At 48.4% G+C, this 19505-nt stretch overlaps 1 protein-coding gene across 2 annotated transcripts in view; it reads right to left on the bottom strand.

Annotated features, from left to right (window-relative positions):
• The window catches only part of galntl6 (polypeptide N-acetylgalactosaminyltransferase like 6), an 801537-nt gene that overhangs the window by 90173 nt on the left and 691859 nt on the right, over positions 1-19505 (bottom strand). For both annotated transcript variants that reach the window (XM_078396864.1, XM_078396865.1), the window contains one exon: positions 17964-18147. In XM_078396864.1, the coding sequence (XP_078252990.1) occupies positions 17964-18147 (184 nt within the window). The remainder of the gene's footprint in view (positions 1-17963; positions 18148-19505) is intronic.

Here is a 19505-nt window from a genome sequence, read left to right on the forward strand (position 1 = left end):
GCATCTCATATTTTGCTTGGGCAGCTTACAGCCCAGTGGTATGAATATTGATTTCTCTAGCTTCAAGCAACCCCTGCATTCCCTCTCTCTCTATCCCTCCCCCACCCAAGTCGCACTAGCTTCTTGTTTTCACCCAACAAATAGCTCACAATGTCCTGTTTTCTTTATCATTGGTACTTTTGTGCATATAATTTACATTCATTGTTCTTTATCTCTCTACATCATCGTCTATATCTCTCCTTTCTCTTTTCCCTAACTCGCCTGAAGAAGAGTCTTGATCCAAAACATCACCCATTCCTTCTCTCCAGAGATGCTGCCTGTCCCGCTGAGTTACTCCAGCTTTTTGTGTCTATCTTCGGTTTAAACCAGCATCTGCAGTCCCTACCTACACTTTCACTCTAATATTCTGCACACTGTTTCATAGCGCATAGAACATAAAACAACCACAGCACAGAAGTGTGCCCTTTGGCCCACAATGTTCATGCTGAACATGATACCAAGTTAAACTGATCTCATCCGCCTGTGCATGATCCTAAGCCCTCTATCCCCTGCACTTCCATGTCTATCTCAATGCCTCTTAAACACCACTATCGATCCTGCCTCCACCACCACCCCTGCAATGCAACTCACTGTGTAAAAATCTGGCCCCGTGCATCTTCTTTAAACATTCCCCCTCTCACCTTATAGCTAAGCCCTCCAGTGGCTGGACCGTTCAACCCTGGGAAAAAAGCTTCCGGCTGTCCACCCTATCTATGCCTCTCATAATTTTATATACTTCCATCAAGTCTCCCCTCAACCTCCGACATTCCAGAGAAAACACTCCAAGTGGCTCCAATCTCTTCCAGTAGCTGAGACCAGGCAGCATTCTGGTAAACCTGCCCCGCATTTTCCCTAAGGCATCTTTCCTGTAATGGGGCCACTAGAACTCCACACAATATTCCAAATCCCTTTCCCTTTTTGCACTACCTGTGTACTAAAACATGGCTTGACTACATTCATGTGTGGTATTATATGCCTGGATGGAATGCAAAACAACCATTTTCACTATGTAGAAACAAAGAGCTGCAGATGCTAACTTATACTAAAGTGCTGGAGTAACTCAGCGGGTCAGACAGCATCTCTGGGGAAAAAGGATGGGTGATGTTTCTGGTCGGGACGCTCCATCAGGAAGAAGGGTCCTGACCCAAACCTTTCCACTATATCTCGGTACCACGTAGACAGAGGAACTGAGAGAACAGTGTAAAACTGAGAGAACAGTGGGGGTATGGAGAGAAGGCAGGTACAGGATACTGAGTTGGATGATCAGCCATGATCATATTGAATGGCGGTGCAGGCTCGAAGGGCCGAATGGCCTACTCCTGCACCTACTTTCTATGTTTCTAACAGAGTAGGGACTGTACATGAGATTGGGAGGGATGACGAGCAGTGTAGAAAACTGTGGGAGTTAGCAGGATAGTAATGGATGTTCGTGGCTTGCCTCTCTCCTGAGATGGAGACTGAAAGATCCAGAAAAGGGAGGGAAGGGTCAGAGATTGACCATAGAGTCTATGGTGTTCCCCTCTGTATAGCTCCTGGGACAGAGCGGTGCTCCCACTACCTTGCCCCTGGGTAGTCCTGAGCTCTCTCTGCGTGTCCCTCAGGCAGTGCGCTGTTCCCTCAGCATCGACCGTGAATAGCGCAAAGCTCTCTCTACATTACCCTGGATAGTGCACTGTTCCCTCTGCACTGCCCCTCAGATAGTGCAATGCTCCCTCTGCATTGCCCTTGGATAGTGCGCTGCTGCCTCTACATTGCCCCCCTGGATAGTGCATCGTTCCTTCTACATTGCCCTGGAATAGGGGAGAAGAGTAGCTTCTGACCGTGAGGGCACAGCAGTAGAGTTGCCGCCTTACAGCGCCAGAGACGCGGGTTCGATCTTGACTACGGGTGCTGTCTGTATGGAGTTTGTGAATTCTCCCCACACTCCAAAGACGTGGAGGCTTGCAGATTAATCAGCTTCGGTAAAGATTGTAAATTGTCCCTGGTGTGTGTGGGGTAGTGCTGGGATGGAGGTGGGTGAACGCTGGTCTGCGCTAGGCTCGGTGGGCCGAATGGCCTGTTTCCGCGCCGCATCTCTAAACTAAACCAGATGATCAGATGATACAAAGCTGGGTGGTAGTGTGAGCTGTGAGGAAGATGCTATGAGGTTGCAGGGTGACTTGGACAGGTTGTATGAGTGGGCGGATGCATGGCAGATGCAGTTTAATGTGGATAAGTGTGAGGTTATCCACTTTGGTGGCAAGAATAGGAAGACAGAGTATTATCTGAATGGTGTCAAGTTAGGAAAAGGAATCATACAACAAGATCTGGGTGTCCTAGTGCATCAGTCACTGAAAGGAAGCATGCAGGTACAGCAGGTAGTGAAGAAAGCCAATGGAATGTTGGCCTTCATAACAAGAAGAGTTGAGTATAGGAGCAAAGAGGTCCTTCTGCAGTTGTACAGGGCCCTAGTGAGACCGCACCTGGAGTACTGTGTGCAGTTTTGGTCTCCAAATTTGAGGAAGGATATTCTTGCTATTGAGGGTGTGCAGCGTAGGTTTACTAGGTTAATTCCCGGAATGGCGGGACTGTCATATGTTGAAAGACTGGAGCGACTAGGCTTGTATACACTGGAATGTAGGATGAGAGGGGATCTTATCGAAACGTATAAGATTATTAAGGGGTTGGACACATTAGAGGCAGGAAACATGTTCCCAATGTTGGGGGAGTCCAGAACAAGGGGCCACAGTTTAAGAATAAGGGGTAGGCCATTTAGAACTGAGATGAGGAAAAACTTTTCTCTCAGAGTTGTGAATCTGTGGAATTCTCTGCCTCAGAAGGCAGTGGAGGCCAATTCTCTGAATGCATCTGGATAGAGCTCTTATGGATAGCGGAGTCAGGGGGTATGGGGAGAAGGCAGGAACGGGGTACTGATTGAGAATGATCAGCCATGATCACATTGAATGGCGGTGCTGGCTCGAAGGGCCGAATGGCCTCCTCCTGCACCTATTGTCTATTGTCTAAACGCTGCGAGCGAGGCTCCAGATGAAGCCAGAGGCTCGGCGGAGGCCGCCAAACGAAGACCTCTCATCTGGTGACGAGCATTGGAGCCGACAGCACCCGTCCCCTTGGCTGAGTGGGGGAGACAGGCTGCTAACGACTTGGCCAGCACATTGCCACTCCTTTCCAGCTGGAGACGCGGAGGGTGGGGGAGGGATGAAGGGGAGTTAATCATAGCATTTCATTGATTCTTAACCACAAGGAGCGGCTCGCAAACAATTGCTTGTCTGTGGCATCTGGGGATTTTGAGGTTCATCGGTGGGAAGGGTGGGGGCATCCTGAAGGGTGGGGGCATCCTGAAGGGTGGGGGCATCCTGAAGGGTGGGGGCATCCTGAAAGGGCGCAGCAATTTCCACTGAACAATGTAATTAGGCAGAGGAAGAATGGCAAACAAAATGAGGAGCAAGGCCAGCTGTGAATGTCAGAAGCAATTTACTGTCCTGTTATTGTCCACGGCCTATTTATTACAATGTTACACCGTGCAGAGTTACTTCATTACTAGGTCTAATTGAAAGGTGAGCACTTAATTAAACGTAATGGATTCAGACTCCCTGTCTGTTAGAACAGCGTCACTGTAAAAGCCCAGTCGGCACTTTACCTCGTGTCGCCTTTCACAGCCACACTGGGCTTGTGGAATGTTACTCTTCGTCTGGTTTAGTTTAGAGATGCAGCAAGGAAACAGGCCCTACGGCCCACTGAGGTCCACGCTGACCATTGATCACCCGTTGGCACCAGTTCTCATTTTCTCATTCACCGCACACTCTGGTTTCCTCCCGCACTCCAAGGATGTGCAGGTTTGAGGGTTAATTGGCTTTTGTAAAATTGCCCCCAGTGTGTAGGATAGTGCTAGTGTACGAGTGAGCGTTGGTTAGCATGGAGTCAGTGGGCTGAAGGGCGGGCCTATTTCCACACTATATCTCTAAACTAAACGGAACTAAAACTTTGGAATGTGGGAGGAAACCATGACACCTGAAGGAAACCCACACGGTCGCAGGGAGAACGTGAAATCTCCACACAGGCAGCACCCAGAGCCAGGATCGAACCCGGCTCACTGGCTGTGTGAGGTAGCGGCTCCACCAGCTGTGCCACCTGGGGTGTGCGGTCCTGGATGAGGTGCTGAAGTAACTCAACGGGTCAGGTAGCATCTGTGGTGGGAATGGACAGGCAACATTTCAGGTCGAGACCCTTCTTTGGACCCTCCGGCACTTTAATGAGGTTTGGTTTTTTTCCAGGGTAATGGAATCAAAAATCAGAGGTCATAAGGTGAGAGGTATAATAGGAATCTGTGGGGCAAGTTTTTCACACAGTGGGAGGTGTGTTGATGTAACGCTCTGCCGGAAGAAGTGTTAGAAGCAGGTAGTATAACAACATTTTAAAGACCTTTGCACAGGTACATGGATAGGAAAGATTTGAAGTGATACGAGTCAAATGGGACCAACTTAGATTTTAGTTTAGTTTAGAGAAACATTGCGGAAACAGTTCCTTTGGCCCACCGAGTCTGAGCTGACCAACGATTGCCCATACGCTAGCACTATCTGAAATACTAGGGACAATTTTACAATTTTTACTGAAGCCAAATTAACCTACAAACTTGTACGTCTTTGGAGTGTGGGAGGAAACTGGAGCACCCAGGGGAAAACCCACGCGGTCACGGGGAGAACGTATAAACTCCATGCAGACAGCACCCATAGTCAGGATCGAACCTGGATCTCTGGCGCCGTAAGGCAGCAACTCTGCCGCTGCCCATCGTAGCGATGGGCGACTTGGTCGGCGTGGACGAGTAAGGCCGAAGGGCCTGTTTCCTTGCGCTCTGACAGTCCGTGCACCTGTGGAAATGTCTTCAAAAATGATCATTGTATTTGCTTCTAACACCTTCTCTGGCAGCTTGTTCCACATAACCACCACCTTCTGTGTGAGAAACCTGCCTGTCCTCAAGTCGCCTTTAAATCTTTCCCCTCTCACTTTAAATCTATGTCCTCTATTTTTTTAGACTCCCCTTCCCCGGGGAATAAGGCCTGTGCTCATGTACCTTAACTATTCACCTCATGATTTAATGTATCTCCGTATGGTTTTTTTTAGAGATACAGCGCGGAAACAGGCCCTTCGGCTCCACCAAGTCCGCGCCGCCCAGCGATCCCCACACATTAACACTATCCTACACACACTAGGGACACTTTTTACATTTACCGAGTCAATTAACCTACATACCTGTACGTCTTTGGAGTGTGGGAAGAAACCGAAGATCTCGGAGAAAACCCACGCAGGTCACGGGGAGAACGTACAAACTCCGTACAGACGGCGCCCGTAGTCAGGATCGAACCTGAGTCTCAGGCGCTGCATTCGCTGTAAGGCAGCAACTCTACCGCTGCGCCACCGTGCCGCCCTGAGGGATGGTCATCCCTGAGTCTTCTGGACTTCAGAGAACAAAGCCCCAGCCAATTCAATCTCCCCTCTTTGTTCAAGGTCTCCAATGTTGGTAACATCAGCAGGTGCATGCACACACAACAACATAATACATTCAGGAAGACATGCCTACCTGCAAATATATGTGCGTAAATACTCACTCCTGCACAATACGCATTAAAGCATGAATACATAAAGCCAAAGGCATGAAATTGGGGTGGCACGGTGCCACAGCGGTGGATTTGCTGCTCTACAGAGTCAGAGACACGGGTTCAATCCTAAACATGGGTGCTGTCTGTATGTAGTTTGTACGTTCTCCCCGCGACCTGCGTGGGTTTTCTCCGGGTGCTCCGGTTTCCTCCCACACTCCAAAGACGTACAGATTTGTGGGTTAATTGACTTTGATAAAATTGTAAATTGTCCGTCGTGTGCAGGATTGTGTTAATGTGCGGGATCACTGGTCAGCACGGACTCGGTGGGTCGAAGGGCCTGTTTCCGCGCTGTATCTCTAAGCTAAACTAAATTAAACCAAACATCTCTACGTATGCACTTACACCACGAATGCGCTCATGCATACTTGCCTTGCCACAAAAATACACATACAGGTCCACCACCAATTTTCCGACTACTGGTGGTCCGGCAGCTCTTGAAATCCCAAATGAAGTCCCCCCCCCCCGAAAATGTGGCACCCGGGCCGGGTGAGGCGGCCAATCTCGACCTCGTTGGAACTTCCATGGTTGATCAGCGGGTCGAATCTGCCCCATCAGCCCAGGGCTCTGGAACTCCGGCCCGGCCGGAGTGGGCAGATCCATGCCCATGGCCGATTTCCAAAGCTAACTTTGCAGGCCGGTATCTCAGTACCCCGAAACCATGGCCTCTGGTAGTCCGGTAAACCGGGTAATACGGCAAGGAATAAGCAAGGTTGAGCAGGCCAGGGCTTTATTCCTTGGAGCACAGGAGGATGAATGGGGATCTTCTAGAGGTGCCTCAGAAAAGCCACCAGCATCCACAAAGACTCTTCACACCCCTGCAACAGTCTGTTCGAACTTCTACCATCAGGCAGACGATACAAGGCCTTCTACGCCCACACCTCCAAACTCAGGAACAGCTTCATCCCCAGGCCCATAGCTGCTATGAACCGGTCCTGCTGAGCCGGATGGCCACATCGCACAGTGAACCGGCACAGATCTACTTGCACTTTATTCTGTTTTAAAACTGTTCTAATTTGTTTCATTGGGTTGTTTAAATTAATACTGACTAGCTAATTAAATTATTGCATCGTATGGGAGGCGCATTCCCAATCTCGTTGTACCCCTGTACAATGACAATAAAGATATATTGTATTGTATTGTATTGTATTGTGTATGCGATCATGAGGGGATAGAGGTGCACAGGTGTAAAAAAAGACGAGGGGAATAGTTTGTGTAAATGCACAAGGTAGGGGAATCGGGAACCCGAGGACATAGGTTTAGAGTGAGGGGGGGGGGGGGGGGGGGGAGAGAAGATTTAATGGGAACTTGAGGGGTAACTTTTTTTTTACACAAAGTTGAGGCAGGTACTATAGACAATAGACAATAGACAATAGACAATAGGTGCAGGAGTAGGCCATTCAGCCCTTCGAGCCAGCACCGCCATTCAATGCGATCATGGCTGATCACTCTATCAGTACTATCACTCTAAAAGTACTATCGCAACTTTTAAGAAACATTGAGACAGGAGCATGGATAGGGTAGGTTTAGAGGGATATAGGCCAAAAGCAGGCAGGTGGGACTAGTGTAGACGGGACAAGTTGGTCAGTGTGGGCACGTTGGGCCGAAACGTCTGTGTCCATGCTGCATGACTCCATCACTCTACAACTCTGGACCAAGGTAGTGGACCTGAATCTGCAAGTATACACATTGTATGCACACACCCTTGCTGTCATGTACTTATGCCCATGTATATCATGTACAAGCTATACACAGTGTGGATGGTGAGCAAACAGATGCTCACTTCTCCCCTAATAAACACATAAAATAGTTAACGCGATGTGAATAGTGCAAGGTTATGATCATGTGCACGCAGGAATTTGTCCCATTGTATCAGGGATGGCAGCAACCTGTTGTTCCAAAAGCTGCAAATGCAAGTATTTTGGGGGAAAGAAACTGTGGGTCGAGCGGCATCTATGGTGGGAAAAGAGTTGTCGATGTGTTGGGCTCAGACCCTCCCTCAGGACTGAGAGGGGAGATAGTGGTCTTAACCATGACAGTCCCGATCCTCCCTCAGGACTGAGAGGGGAGACAGTGGTCTTAACCATCACAGTCCCGATCCTCCCTCAGGACTGAGAGGGGAGACAGTGGTCTTAACCATCACAGTCCCGATCCTCCCTCAGGACTGAGAGGGGAGACAGTGGTCTTAACCATCACAGTCCCGATCCTCCCTCAGGACTGAGAGGGGAGACAGTGGTCTTAACCATCACAGTCCCGATGTAGGTCTCAACCTGAAACATCGACAATTCCAACACATGACCTGCTGAGTTTCTCCAGACTCTGAAGAGGGGTCCCAACCCGATATTTCCATTTGTGAAAGACTCTGGGACCAGAGGGCACAGCCTCAGATTAAAAGGACGTACCTTGAGAAAGGAGACGAGAGGAGCTTCTTTCGCCACAGTGTGGTGAATCTGTGGAATTCATTGCCACAGACGGCTGTGGAGGTGGAGATGGACAGATTCTTGATCGGTATGGGTGTCAGGGGTATTGGGGCGAAGGCAGGAGAATGGGGTTGAGAGGGAAAGATGGATCAGCCATGATTGAATGGCGGAAGAGACTTGATGGGCCGAATGGCCCAATTCCGCTCCTAGAACTTATGAACATGAAATTATGACCCGAAGCATCGTCCGCACCTTCTCTCCACAGATGCTGCCTGACCTGCTGACTCTCTCCAGCACTTTGTGCCAGGGCTATGGAATCGGAGTCGGAGTCGTGGTGTCCGAGTCGGAGCAATGTTGGTGCCGCTGGAGCCGAAGTCAGAGTCGGAGACACAAGAAATCAAGGAGTGGCAGTCGGGTGTTTTGGGTATCGACTCCACAGCCCTGCTTTGTGCATTTATTAAAAGAAACGGGTTGAGAAAGGGGACATAAGCACGACAATGGGAAATAAGAGCGGTTTACCTAAAGTTAGAAAATGCACTGTTCATACCAGAAGGTTGCAACATAATTAGGTGGAATATCGGCTGTTGTTCTTCTAGTTAAAACTGGGCCTCACTGTGGCAGTGGAGGGGCTACAGAGAGGCACGTCTTTGTAGGAGTGGGATTGAAAATGAAAAGATTCACGAAGATGCTCCACCAAATTATCACCCAACCTGCATTCTAGATTTGTAGGAAAGAACTGCAGATGCTGGTTTAAATCGAAGATAGACACAAAATGCTGAAGTAACTCAGCAGGACAAGCAGCATCTCTGGACAGAAGGAATGGGTGACGTTTCGGGTCGAGACCATTCTTCAAACTGATCAGTCTGAAGAAGAGTCTCGACCCGAAACGTCACCCATTCCTTCTCTCCAGAGACGTTGCCTGTCCCGCTGAGTTACTCCAGCATTTTGTGTCTACCTGCATTCTAGATTCCTTGAGACAAGAAATGTTGCCTGTGAAAAAAACCCTCCTCGCCTGTATCATCCTCTAACCTGCCAGGCTTTGTCCTGCCCCTCTCTCTTCCAGCTTTCTTTTCCCCCCAACAATCAGTCTGACGAAGGGTCCCAACCCAAAACATCACCTATCCTTGTTCTCCAGAGATACTGCCTGACCCGCTGAGTTACTCCAGCACTCTGTGCCTGTTTTTGTAACCTGCCATCTGCAGTTTCTTTGTCTCCACTATAAAGAGGTGAGAGAGAGGGGTGAGGCAAAGGCTGGCAGGAGATAGTTTGAACCAGGTGAGGAAGGGGGGATGGAGACGGAGACGTAGGAAGACGAGGTATAACACGGATAAATGCGAGGTTATCCTCTTTAGAAGGAAGAGTTAAAGAATTATTCTCCAGCCCGAAAAGGTAGAGTCAATAAATTTGAGGTTGAGATTGGCATTTGAAGTTGAAGGGTGTCAAGGGCTTTGGAAAGAGAAATGGTGTTGTGACCAAATTTGTATAGGCCATGATCTTACTGAAGTGCCCACACCTGCTCCTGTTTCCAGTGCTCTTAATCCCATTTAATAACTGCAGCCACCATGTGGTTTCACCAGCAGGTGGCAGTGCAGGCTCACTTACAGCTTTTATATACAGACAGCGTGGAAACAGGCCCTTCTGCCCACTGAGTCTGCGCTGACTAGCGTTCAGCCAGTGCACTAGTACTATCGTACACACCCAGGGACAATTTACAATTTTACCGAAGCCAATTAACCCGCAAATCTGTACGTCTTTGAAGTGTGGGAGGGAACTGGAGCACCCGGAAAAAATTTATGCGGTCACGGGGAGAACGTGCAAACTCCGTACAGGCAGCACCCATAGTCAGGATCGAACCCGGGACTCTGGCGCTGTAAGGCAGCAACTGTACTGCTGTGCTACTGTGCCACCATAATAATGTAGATTATTGTGATAGCGTTCAACCTAACAGTTTTTACTTACATGAATAATCTCATGAGACTTGCTCTTCTGGAGTCATGGAGTCACAGAGCTGTAAAGGATGGAAGCAGTCCCTTCGGCCCAATTTGTCCATACTGACCAAGTGAACCATCAGCGAACTTCTTTACATCGGCGAAACCAAACGCAGGCTCGGCGATTGCTTCGCTCAACACCTTCGCTCAGTCCGCCTTAACCAACCTGATCTCCCGGTGGCTGAGCACCCCCTCCAACTCCCAGTCTGACCTTTCTGTCATGGGCCTCCTCCAGTGCCATAGTGAGGCCCACCGGAAATTGGAGGAACAACACCTCATATTTTGCCTGGGCAGCTTGCAGCCCAGCGGTATGAACAGTGACTTCTCCAACTTTAGATAGTTCCTCTGTCCCTCTCTTCCCCTCCCCCTTCCCAGATCTCCCTCTATCTTCCTGTCTCCACCTATATTCTTCCTTGGTCCCGCTCCCCTGACATCAGTCTGAAGAAGGGTCTCGACCCGAAACGTCACCCATTCCTTCCCTCCTGAGATGCTGCCTGACCTGCTGAGTTACTCCAGCATTTTGTGAATAAATACCTTCGAAGTGAACCATCAGAGTAAGTCCCACTTGCCTGTGCTTGTCCATATCCCACTAAACCTTTCCTATCCATGTATCTGTCCAAGTATCTTTAAAATGCTAATGATAATTGTAATGGTAATGGTAATGGTGATGAAATGGTAATTCTACCACTTATTCAGGCAGCTCATTCCATGCATGCATCATCCTCTGTGTGGGAAAGGCTGCCCATCAGGCCCCTTTGAAATCTTTCCCTTTCTCTCCTTAAGCCTATGCTCTCCAGTTTTGGCCTCACCTGCCCTACAGAAATGACTGTGGCTATTCACTTTGCCTCACAGGCAGCACATTGAGCAGCGGTAGAGTTGCTGCCTTACAGCGCCAGAGACCCAGGTTCGATCCTGACCACGGGTGCTGTCCGTACGGAGTTTCTACATTCTCCCTGTGACCGCACGTTTTTTTTCCAGGTGCTCTGGTTTCCTCCCACACTTCAAAGACGTACAGGTTTCTATGTCAATTGGCTTTGGTAAAAATTGTACATTGTCCCCATTGTGTATCTTGCGGGGTGATCACTGGTCGACACAGACTCGAAGGGCCCGTTTCCACGCTGTATCTCTAAAGGCTAAAGTCGAGATTTTATCAACTTCTCAAAGGTCATCACTCAGCCTCCTGTGCTTCAGAGAAAGAAAGACCCGACCTATTCAGCCTCCAGTTATTAACTCAAACCTTCAAGACCTGGTAACATCCTTGTGAATCTTTTTTGTACCCTTTCCAATTTATAACATCCTTCCCATAGCCAGGAGACCAGAACTGGACAGAGTTCTCTAAACGTGGCATCCCCGAATCTGAAGAAGGGTCTCGACCCGAAGCGTCACCCATTCCTTCTCTCCAGAGATGTTGCCTGACCTGCTGAATTACTCCAGCATTTTGTGTCTATCTTACCAATGTCTTGTTCAGCTGCAACATGACATCCTAATTCTTGTACTCAATACACTGACAGATGAAGGCAAGTCACAGTCATAGAGTGATACAGTATGGAAACAGGCCCTTCAGCCCAACTTGCCCACACCAGCCAACATGTCCCAGCTACACTAGTCCCACCTGCCTGCGCTTGGTACATATCCCTCCAAACCTGTCCTATCCATGTACCTGCCTGACTGTTTCTTAAACGTTGCCTTAGTCCCAGCCTCAGCTGCATCCTCTAGCAGCTTGTGTAGGAAAGATTGCAGATGCTGGTTTAAATCAAAGATAGACACAAAATGCTGGAGTAACAGCGGGTCAGGCAGCATCTCTGGAGAGAAGGAATGGGTGACATTTCGGGTCAAGACCCTTCTTCAGACTCTGGCAGCTTGTTCCATACACTCACCACCCTTTGTGTAATAGACAATAGACAATAGACAATAGGTGCAGGAGTAGGCCATTCAGCCCTTCAAGACCTGGTAACATCCAAGGGAAAGATTTAAAAGCTACCCCTCAGATTCCTATTAAATCTTTTCCCCTGCACCTTAAACCTATGTTGTCTGGTCCTCGATTCACCTACTCTGGGCAAGAGACTCTGTGCATCTACCCGATCTATTCCTCTCATGATTTTACACACCTCTATAAGATCACCCCTCATCCTCCTGCGCTCCCAGGAATAAAGACCCAGCCTGCTCAATCTCTCCTGAGAGCTCACACCCTCTAGTCCTGGCAACATCCTCGTAAATCTTTGCAGAACCCTTTCCAGCTGGACAATATCTTTCTTATAACATGGTGCCCAGAACTGAACGCAATACTCTAAATGCGGTCTCACCGACGTCTTATACAACTGCAACATGACCTCCAAACTTCTATACTCAATACTCTGACTGATGAAGGCCAATGTGCCAAAAGCCTTTTTGACCACCTTATCTACCTGCGACTCGACCTTCAAGGAACCACGCACTTGCATTCCTCATTCTTTAGGAAACGGGGGTTCCCCTCTTCCATGATAGATGAGGCTCTCACTAGGGTTTCCCACAGCTCCGCTCTTGCTCCCCCTCCCCTCATTCGCAACAAGGACAGAGTCCCCCTTGTCCTCACCTTCCACCCCATCAACCGTCGCATACAGCATATAATCCTCCAACATTTTCGCCACCTCCAACGGGTCCCACCACTGGCCACATCTTCCCATCTCCACCCCTTTCTGTTTTCCGCAGAGACCGTTCCCTCCGCAACTCCCTGGTCAACTCGTCCCTTCCCACCCAAACCACCCCCTCCCCAGGTACTTTCCCCTGCAACTGCAGGAGATGCAACACCTGTCCCTTTACCTCCCCTCTCGACTACATCCAAGGACCCAACAGTCTTTCCAGGTGAGACAGAGGTTCACTTGCACATCCTCCAATTTCATCTACTGTATCCTCTGTTCCAGGTGCCAACATCTTTACATCGGTGAGACCAAGCGCAGGCTCGGCAATCGTTTCGCTGAACACCTCCGCTCAGTCTGCCTTAACCAACCTGATCTCTCGGTTGCTCAACATTTCAACTCCCCCTCCCATTCCCAATCTGAGCTTTCTGTCCTGGGCCTCCTCCATTGTCAAAGTGAGGCCCAGCGCAAATTGGAGGAACAGTACCTTATATTTCGCTTGGGTAGCTTACACCCCAGCGGTATGAACATTGACTTCTCCAACTTCAAATAGCCCTTGCTTTCCCTCTCTATCCCCTCCCCCTTCCCAGTTCTCCCACCAGACTTACTGTCTCTGACTACATTCTATCTCTGTCCCGCCCACTCCACTGACTTCAGTCTGAAAAAGGGTCTCGACCTGAAACATTACTCATTCCTTCTCTCCAGAGATGCTGCCTGTCCCGCTGAGTTACTGCAGCATTTTGTGTCCACCTGCACTCCTAGATCCCTCTGCTCTGCAACAGTCCCCAGGCCTACCATTCACTGTGTAGGTCCTGCCCTTGTTAGATGTCCCAGAATGCAACACCTCACACTTCTCTGTATTAAATTCCATCAACCATTCCACCGCCCACCTGGCCAATCGATCCAGATCCTGCTGCAATCATTCACAACCATCTTCACTATCTGCAAAACCACCCACTTTTGTATCATCAGCAAACTTGCTAATCTTGCCCTGTATGTTCTCATCCAAATCATTGATGTGGATGACAAACATTAACGGGCCCAGCACCGAACCCTGAGGCACACCACTAGTCACAGGCATCCAGTCTGAGAAGCAACCTTCCACCATCACCCTCTGCTTCCTTTCATGGAGCCAATTTGCTATCCATTCAGCTATCTCTATTGAATCCCATGCGATCTAACCTTCCAGAACAGCCAACCATGCGGAACCTTGTCGAACGCCTTACTGAAGTCCATGTTACACAACATCTACAGCTCTACCCTCATCGACCTTTTTGGTCATGTCTTCAAAAATCTCAATCAGATTTGTGAGACACGACCTCCCACGTACAAAACCAGTCCTAATCAGTCCTTGCCTGTATACCCCATCCCTCAGAATACTCTGAGGTAACTTTCCAACTACAGTTGTTAAGCTCACCGGCCTATAGTTCCCAGCATTTTCCCTGCAGCCCTTCTTGAAAAGAGGTACAACATTTGTCACCCTCCAGTCTTCCGGCACCTCTCCTGTATTTAAGGACGGCCCGTAAATATCAACCAGGGCTCCCGCAATTTCCTCTCTGGTTTCCCACAATCCCCTTGGATATATCTAATCAGGCCCTGGAGATTTGTCTACCTTCAAACATGATAGTACCTTCAGCACTTCTTCGACAATAACCCTGACTGCTCTCAAGATACTTCCAGTGACTGCCCCAAGTTCCTCCGTCCTACCTTCTTTCTCCTCGGTAAATACAGAGGAGAAATACTCATTGAGGACCTTGCCCATCTCCTGCGGCTCCACACAGAGGTGGCCACTTTGATTCCTGAGAGGTCCCACTCTCTCTCTCTAGTTACCCTTTTCCCCCTTATGTATTTATAAAACGTTTTGGGATTGTCCTTAATGCTACCCGCCAGAGCTGTCTCCTGACCCCTTTTTGCCCTTCTGATCTCCTTTTTTAGTTTACTCCTTGGTTCGTGAAACTCCTCTAGGGATGCACATGATCCCGGCTGCCTATACCTGGCCCATGCTTCTTGTTGTGGACCTTCTTCAGCACCCTGTCTATCTGTGTTGCCACTTTCACAGAATGATGTACCTGCACCTCTCTGTCTCTCTTTGTTCTACAATACTCTCCCCAGCCCTACCAGATACTGTGTAAGTGCTGGCCTGGTTTGTTTTACCAAAATGTAACACCTCTCATTTACCCGCTGGGCCTGTACTCGCTGGAGTTTAGAAGGATGAGGGGGGACCTCGTTGAAACTTACCGAATAGTGAAAGGCCTAGATAGAGTGATTGTGGAGAGGATGTTTCCACCAGTGGAAGAGTCTGGGACCAGAGGCCATTGCCTAAGAATAAAATGACGTACCTTTAGAAAGGAGATGAGAAGGAATTTCTTTAGTCAGTGGGTGGTGAATCTGTGGAATTCATTGCCACCGACGGGTTGTGGAGGCCAAGTCAATGGATATTGACTTGAGGAGTTGAGTATAGGAGCAAAGAGGTCCTTCTGCAGTTGTACAGGGCCCTACTGAGACCGCACCTGGAGTACTGGGTGCAGTTTTGGTCTCCAAATTTGAGGAAGGATATTCTTGCTATTGAGGGCATGCAGCGTAGGTTTACTAGGTTAATTCCCGGAATGGCGGGACTATCATATGTTGAAAGACTGGAGCGACTAGGCTTGTATACACTGGAATTTAAAAGGACGAGAGGAGATCTTATCGAAACGTATAAGATTATTAAGGGGTTGGACACGTTAGAGGCAGGAAACATGTTCCCAATGTTGGGGGAGTCCAGAACAAGGGGCCACAGTTTAAGAATAAGGGGTAGGCCATTTAGAACTAAGATGAGGAAAAACCTTTTCAGTCAGAGAGTTGTGAATCTGTGGAATTCTCTGCCTCAGAAGGCAGTGGAGGCCAATTCTCTGAATGCATTCAAGAGAGAGCTGGATAGAGCTCTTAAGGATAGCGGAGTCAGGGGGTATGGGGAGAAGGCAGGAACGGGGTACTGATGAGAATGATCAGCCATGATCACATTGAATGGCAGTGCTGGCTCGAAGGGCCGAATGGCCTCCTTCTGCACCTATTGTCTATATTTTCAAGGCGGAGATTGACAGATTCATGATTAGTAAAGTTGTCAGGGGTTATGGGGAAAAGGCATTAGAATGGTTTGAGAGAGAAAGACAGATCAGCCATGATTGAATGGTGGAGTAGACCTACGGGCTGAATATTCTATGCTTTATTCTTAATTGTTAACTGTATGTTTGTGTTGTGATTTGTGAGCGGAGCACCAAGGCACATTCTTTGTATATGCACATACTTGGCCAATAAACTTATTCATTCATTCATTCATTCATTCATTCATTCATTCATTCATAACCTAATTCTGCTCCTAGAACTTATGAACTTATAAGCTACACTCCATCTGCCACTCATTGGCCCATTGGCCCCATTGATGAGGATCCTGTTGCACTCTTGAATATCCTTCTTCACTGTCCACTATTGCACAAATTCTAATGTCACCAACAAACTTACCAATAAAACCACGTACCTCATCAAAATCGCTAATGTAACTAACGAACAGCAGTGGAGCCAGTGCTGACCCCTGTGGCAGACCACTTGTTACAGGCCCTCCGATCTGAAAATCCTGACTGTCTCTGTGGAGTTTGCACGTTCTCCCTGTGACCGCCTGGGTTTCCATTTTCCACCAACATCTCTAAGCTGTGTGAGTTTGTAGGTTAATCGGCCCCTGTAAATTGGCCCTAGTGTTTAGGGAGTGGATGAGAACGTGGGATAACAGAGAACTAGTGTTAACGGTCGATCGATGGTCGGCATGGTCTTGGTGGGCCGAAGGGCATGGCTCTATGCTGTAGAGGGCACAGCCTCAGAATAAAAGTATCTACCTCTAGAATGGAGATGAGGAGGAATTTATTTAGCTGGGGTCATTATTTGGCGCATTATTATGACACATACGGATGTCAGGAGTTATGGGGAGAAGGCATGATTAGTAAGTCTTGATTAGTAAGGGTGTCAAGGATTATGGGATGAAGGCAGGAGAATGGGGTTGAGAGGGAAAGATAGATCAGCCATCATTGAATGGCAGAGTAGACTTGTTGGGCCGAATGGCCTAATTCTGCTCCTGTCACCTATGACCTTATGACCTTATTTGTGAAGCAGGAAAGGTTGAGAAGAGATATGATAAACAAGGACACTTAAGAGTGGACAAAAGCTTCTGGCCTTACTAGCAATGCACATGAGGAAAATAAAATGTGATTCATGCCAGATTTGTGCAAATGGATACTTGATAGTTAGCATTGACTAGTTGGGCCGAATGGCCTCTATAATTAAAAGTAGCGTAAAAAGAGTTCCAGCAAGCACTTGGGATATTTATCACAAAGTATTATGAAATGTAGGGAAATTATGTTAAACGTTGATTTGGCACTTGGGCAGCATGGAAGTGCAGCAGTAGAGTTGCTGCCTTACAGCGCCAGAGACCCGCGTTCGATCCTGACTACGGGTGCTGTCTTTGCGGAGTTTGTACGTTCTCCCTGTGACGGTGTGGGTTTTTCTGGTTCCCTCCCACATTCCAGAGCTTGTAGGATAATTGGCTTCTGAAAATTGTCTCTCGAGTGCAGGATAGAACACGTGTACGGGTGATCGTCGTAGGCCGTCATGGACTTGATGGGCCGAAGGGCCTGTTTTTGCATTGTATTTATAAAGTCTAATGTACAGTCTAAAGACAATACTTGCTGCGTTCAGTCCCAGCTGCACTATTGCAAAGGGGCTTAATAAAAATTTAGTGAGAATACCAGAGCTGAGAAGTTGTAAAATTCAGAAAAACAAAAACCAGAGGAAAACCAAGCAGTCACAGGGGGAATGTGCAAACTCCACACAGACAGCTGGGTCTCTTGCACTGTGAGGCAGCAGCTTTATCAGCTGCACCATTGTGCTGTCTCTGGTGCTTCTTGCGATACTTAGAGATACAGTTTAGAGATACAGAGTGGAAACAGGCCCTTCTGCCCATCAAGCCCATGCCGACTAACGATCACCCATACACTAGTTCTATCCTACACACTTGGGACAATTTACGGAAGCTGATTAACTTAGAAACCTGCATGTCTTTAGGATGTGGGCGGAAACCGGAGCACCCGGAGAAAACCCACTCGGTCACGGGGAGAACGTGCAAACTCCGTACAGGCAGCACCCGTAGATAGGATCGAACTCGGGTCTCTGGTGCTGTGAGGCAGGAGGTCTACCACTGCGCCACCGTGCCGCCCCACTTACTCGAAGGGTTCGCTGGGGTCGGCTCTCTGCAGCTCCGGAGGGATGGGGATGCGCTTGTAGTACATCTCCCAGTCAAAGGCTCCCCTCATGGCATCTCCTGCCTGTGTCTCGTAGCCAAAGTGGTTGTGGTCAATGACGTCAATCATCGGGCAGGCGATCGTCCTGTGGTTCTGGGCAATCTGATCTGCAGAATGAACAGGAAGAGCTGGGGAGTAAAGCAGGGAGAAACATGCCCGCAGAGCAGGTAAACACGTGGGATGTTAGCATGTGGCATACCGGATCAGAAGCGTGTCAAGGAGCATCTGTGCAGTCTGGGAGAGGTGGCAGATAGTTTAGTTTAAGGATACAGTGCGGGATCTGGTCTGGCCCTCCTGCTCATCAGCTCCATGGTGACCATCGATCATGTGTTCACACTACTTCCAGAGTATAGGGCTATAGTGGCGCAGCGGTAGAGTTGCTGCCTTACAGCACTTACAGCGCTAGAAACCCGGGTTCCATCCCGACTACGGGTGCTGTCTATATGGAGTTTGTATGTCCTCCCCGTGACCATGTGGGTTTTCTCCAAGATCTTCGGTTTCCTCCCACACTCCAAAGATGTGCAGGTTTGTGGGTTCCTTGGCTTGGTATAAATGTAAAATTGTCCCTGGTGTGTGTAGGATCGTGTTAAAGTGTGGGGATCGCTGGTCGGTGTGGACTCGGTGGAGCCGAAAGGCTTGTTTCCTCACTGTATCTCTAAACCAAACTAAACCCCACTTTCTCATCCACTCCCTACACACGAGGGGCAATTTAAAGAAGGCAATTAATTGACTTATAAACCCACACGTCTTTCGGATGAGGGGGAGGGAAACCCATGTGGCCACAGCGAGAATGTGCAAACTCCACGCAGAGTCAGGTCAACTCAAGTCAATTTTATTTGTATAGCACATTTAAAAACAACCCACGTTGACCAAAGTGCTGTACATCAGTTCAGGTACTAAGAACGAACATACAATGGCACACAAACATAACAGCACATACATAAACAGCAGCTCCACCTGCTGCGCCACTGTGCCGCACCTCACTGTGTGGCCTTGGATGAGGTACATCTGAGCTCTTCCATTTTCAGAGCCAATGTTTGCCCCATTTTACTGTTGATTTTAAGAGCCGGGTTTACAACAAACAGAAACGATTGATCAGTGTTTGCACTGAGTCACTGACATTAATAAATGAAACTGTGCCTATCAAGGATTTGCTCCTTGAATATTTAATGCAAAACAACTTGGGTGATATTCGCTCCGAGCTTGACACCCAACTCTTGAAAGAGCTTTCCGGTGTGGCTGAATTCACACCCCACAAAGCACTGGGTGGCCAAACATTAAGTATTGTCTAACGATATATTGTCAAAACTAAGTTTCAGCTGCATTTCTAGGCTTTAACCGGGTTTATTTATTTTTTAAATGTAGAAATACAGCGTGGAAACAGGCCCTTTGGACACCAACTCCGTGCCGACCAGCGATTCCCGACACTAACACTGCCTTTTCAAGTGCCTGTTTCAATGCCTCT

Source organism: Rhinoraja longicauda, chromosome 3 (assembly GCF_053455715.1).
Source record: "Rhinoraja longicauda isolate Sanriku21f chromosome 3, sRhiLon1.1, whole genome shotgun sequence".
NCBI classification, from domain to species: Eukaryota; Metazoa; Chordata; class Chondrichthyes; order Rajiformes; family Arhynchobatidae; genus Rhinoraja; species Rhinoraja longicauda.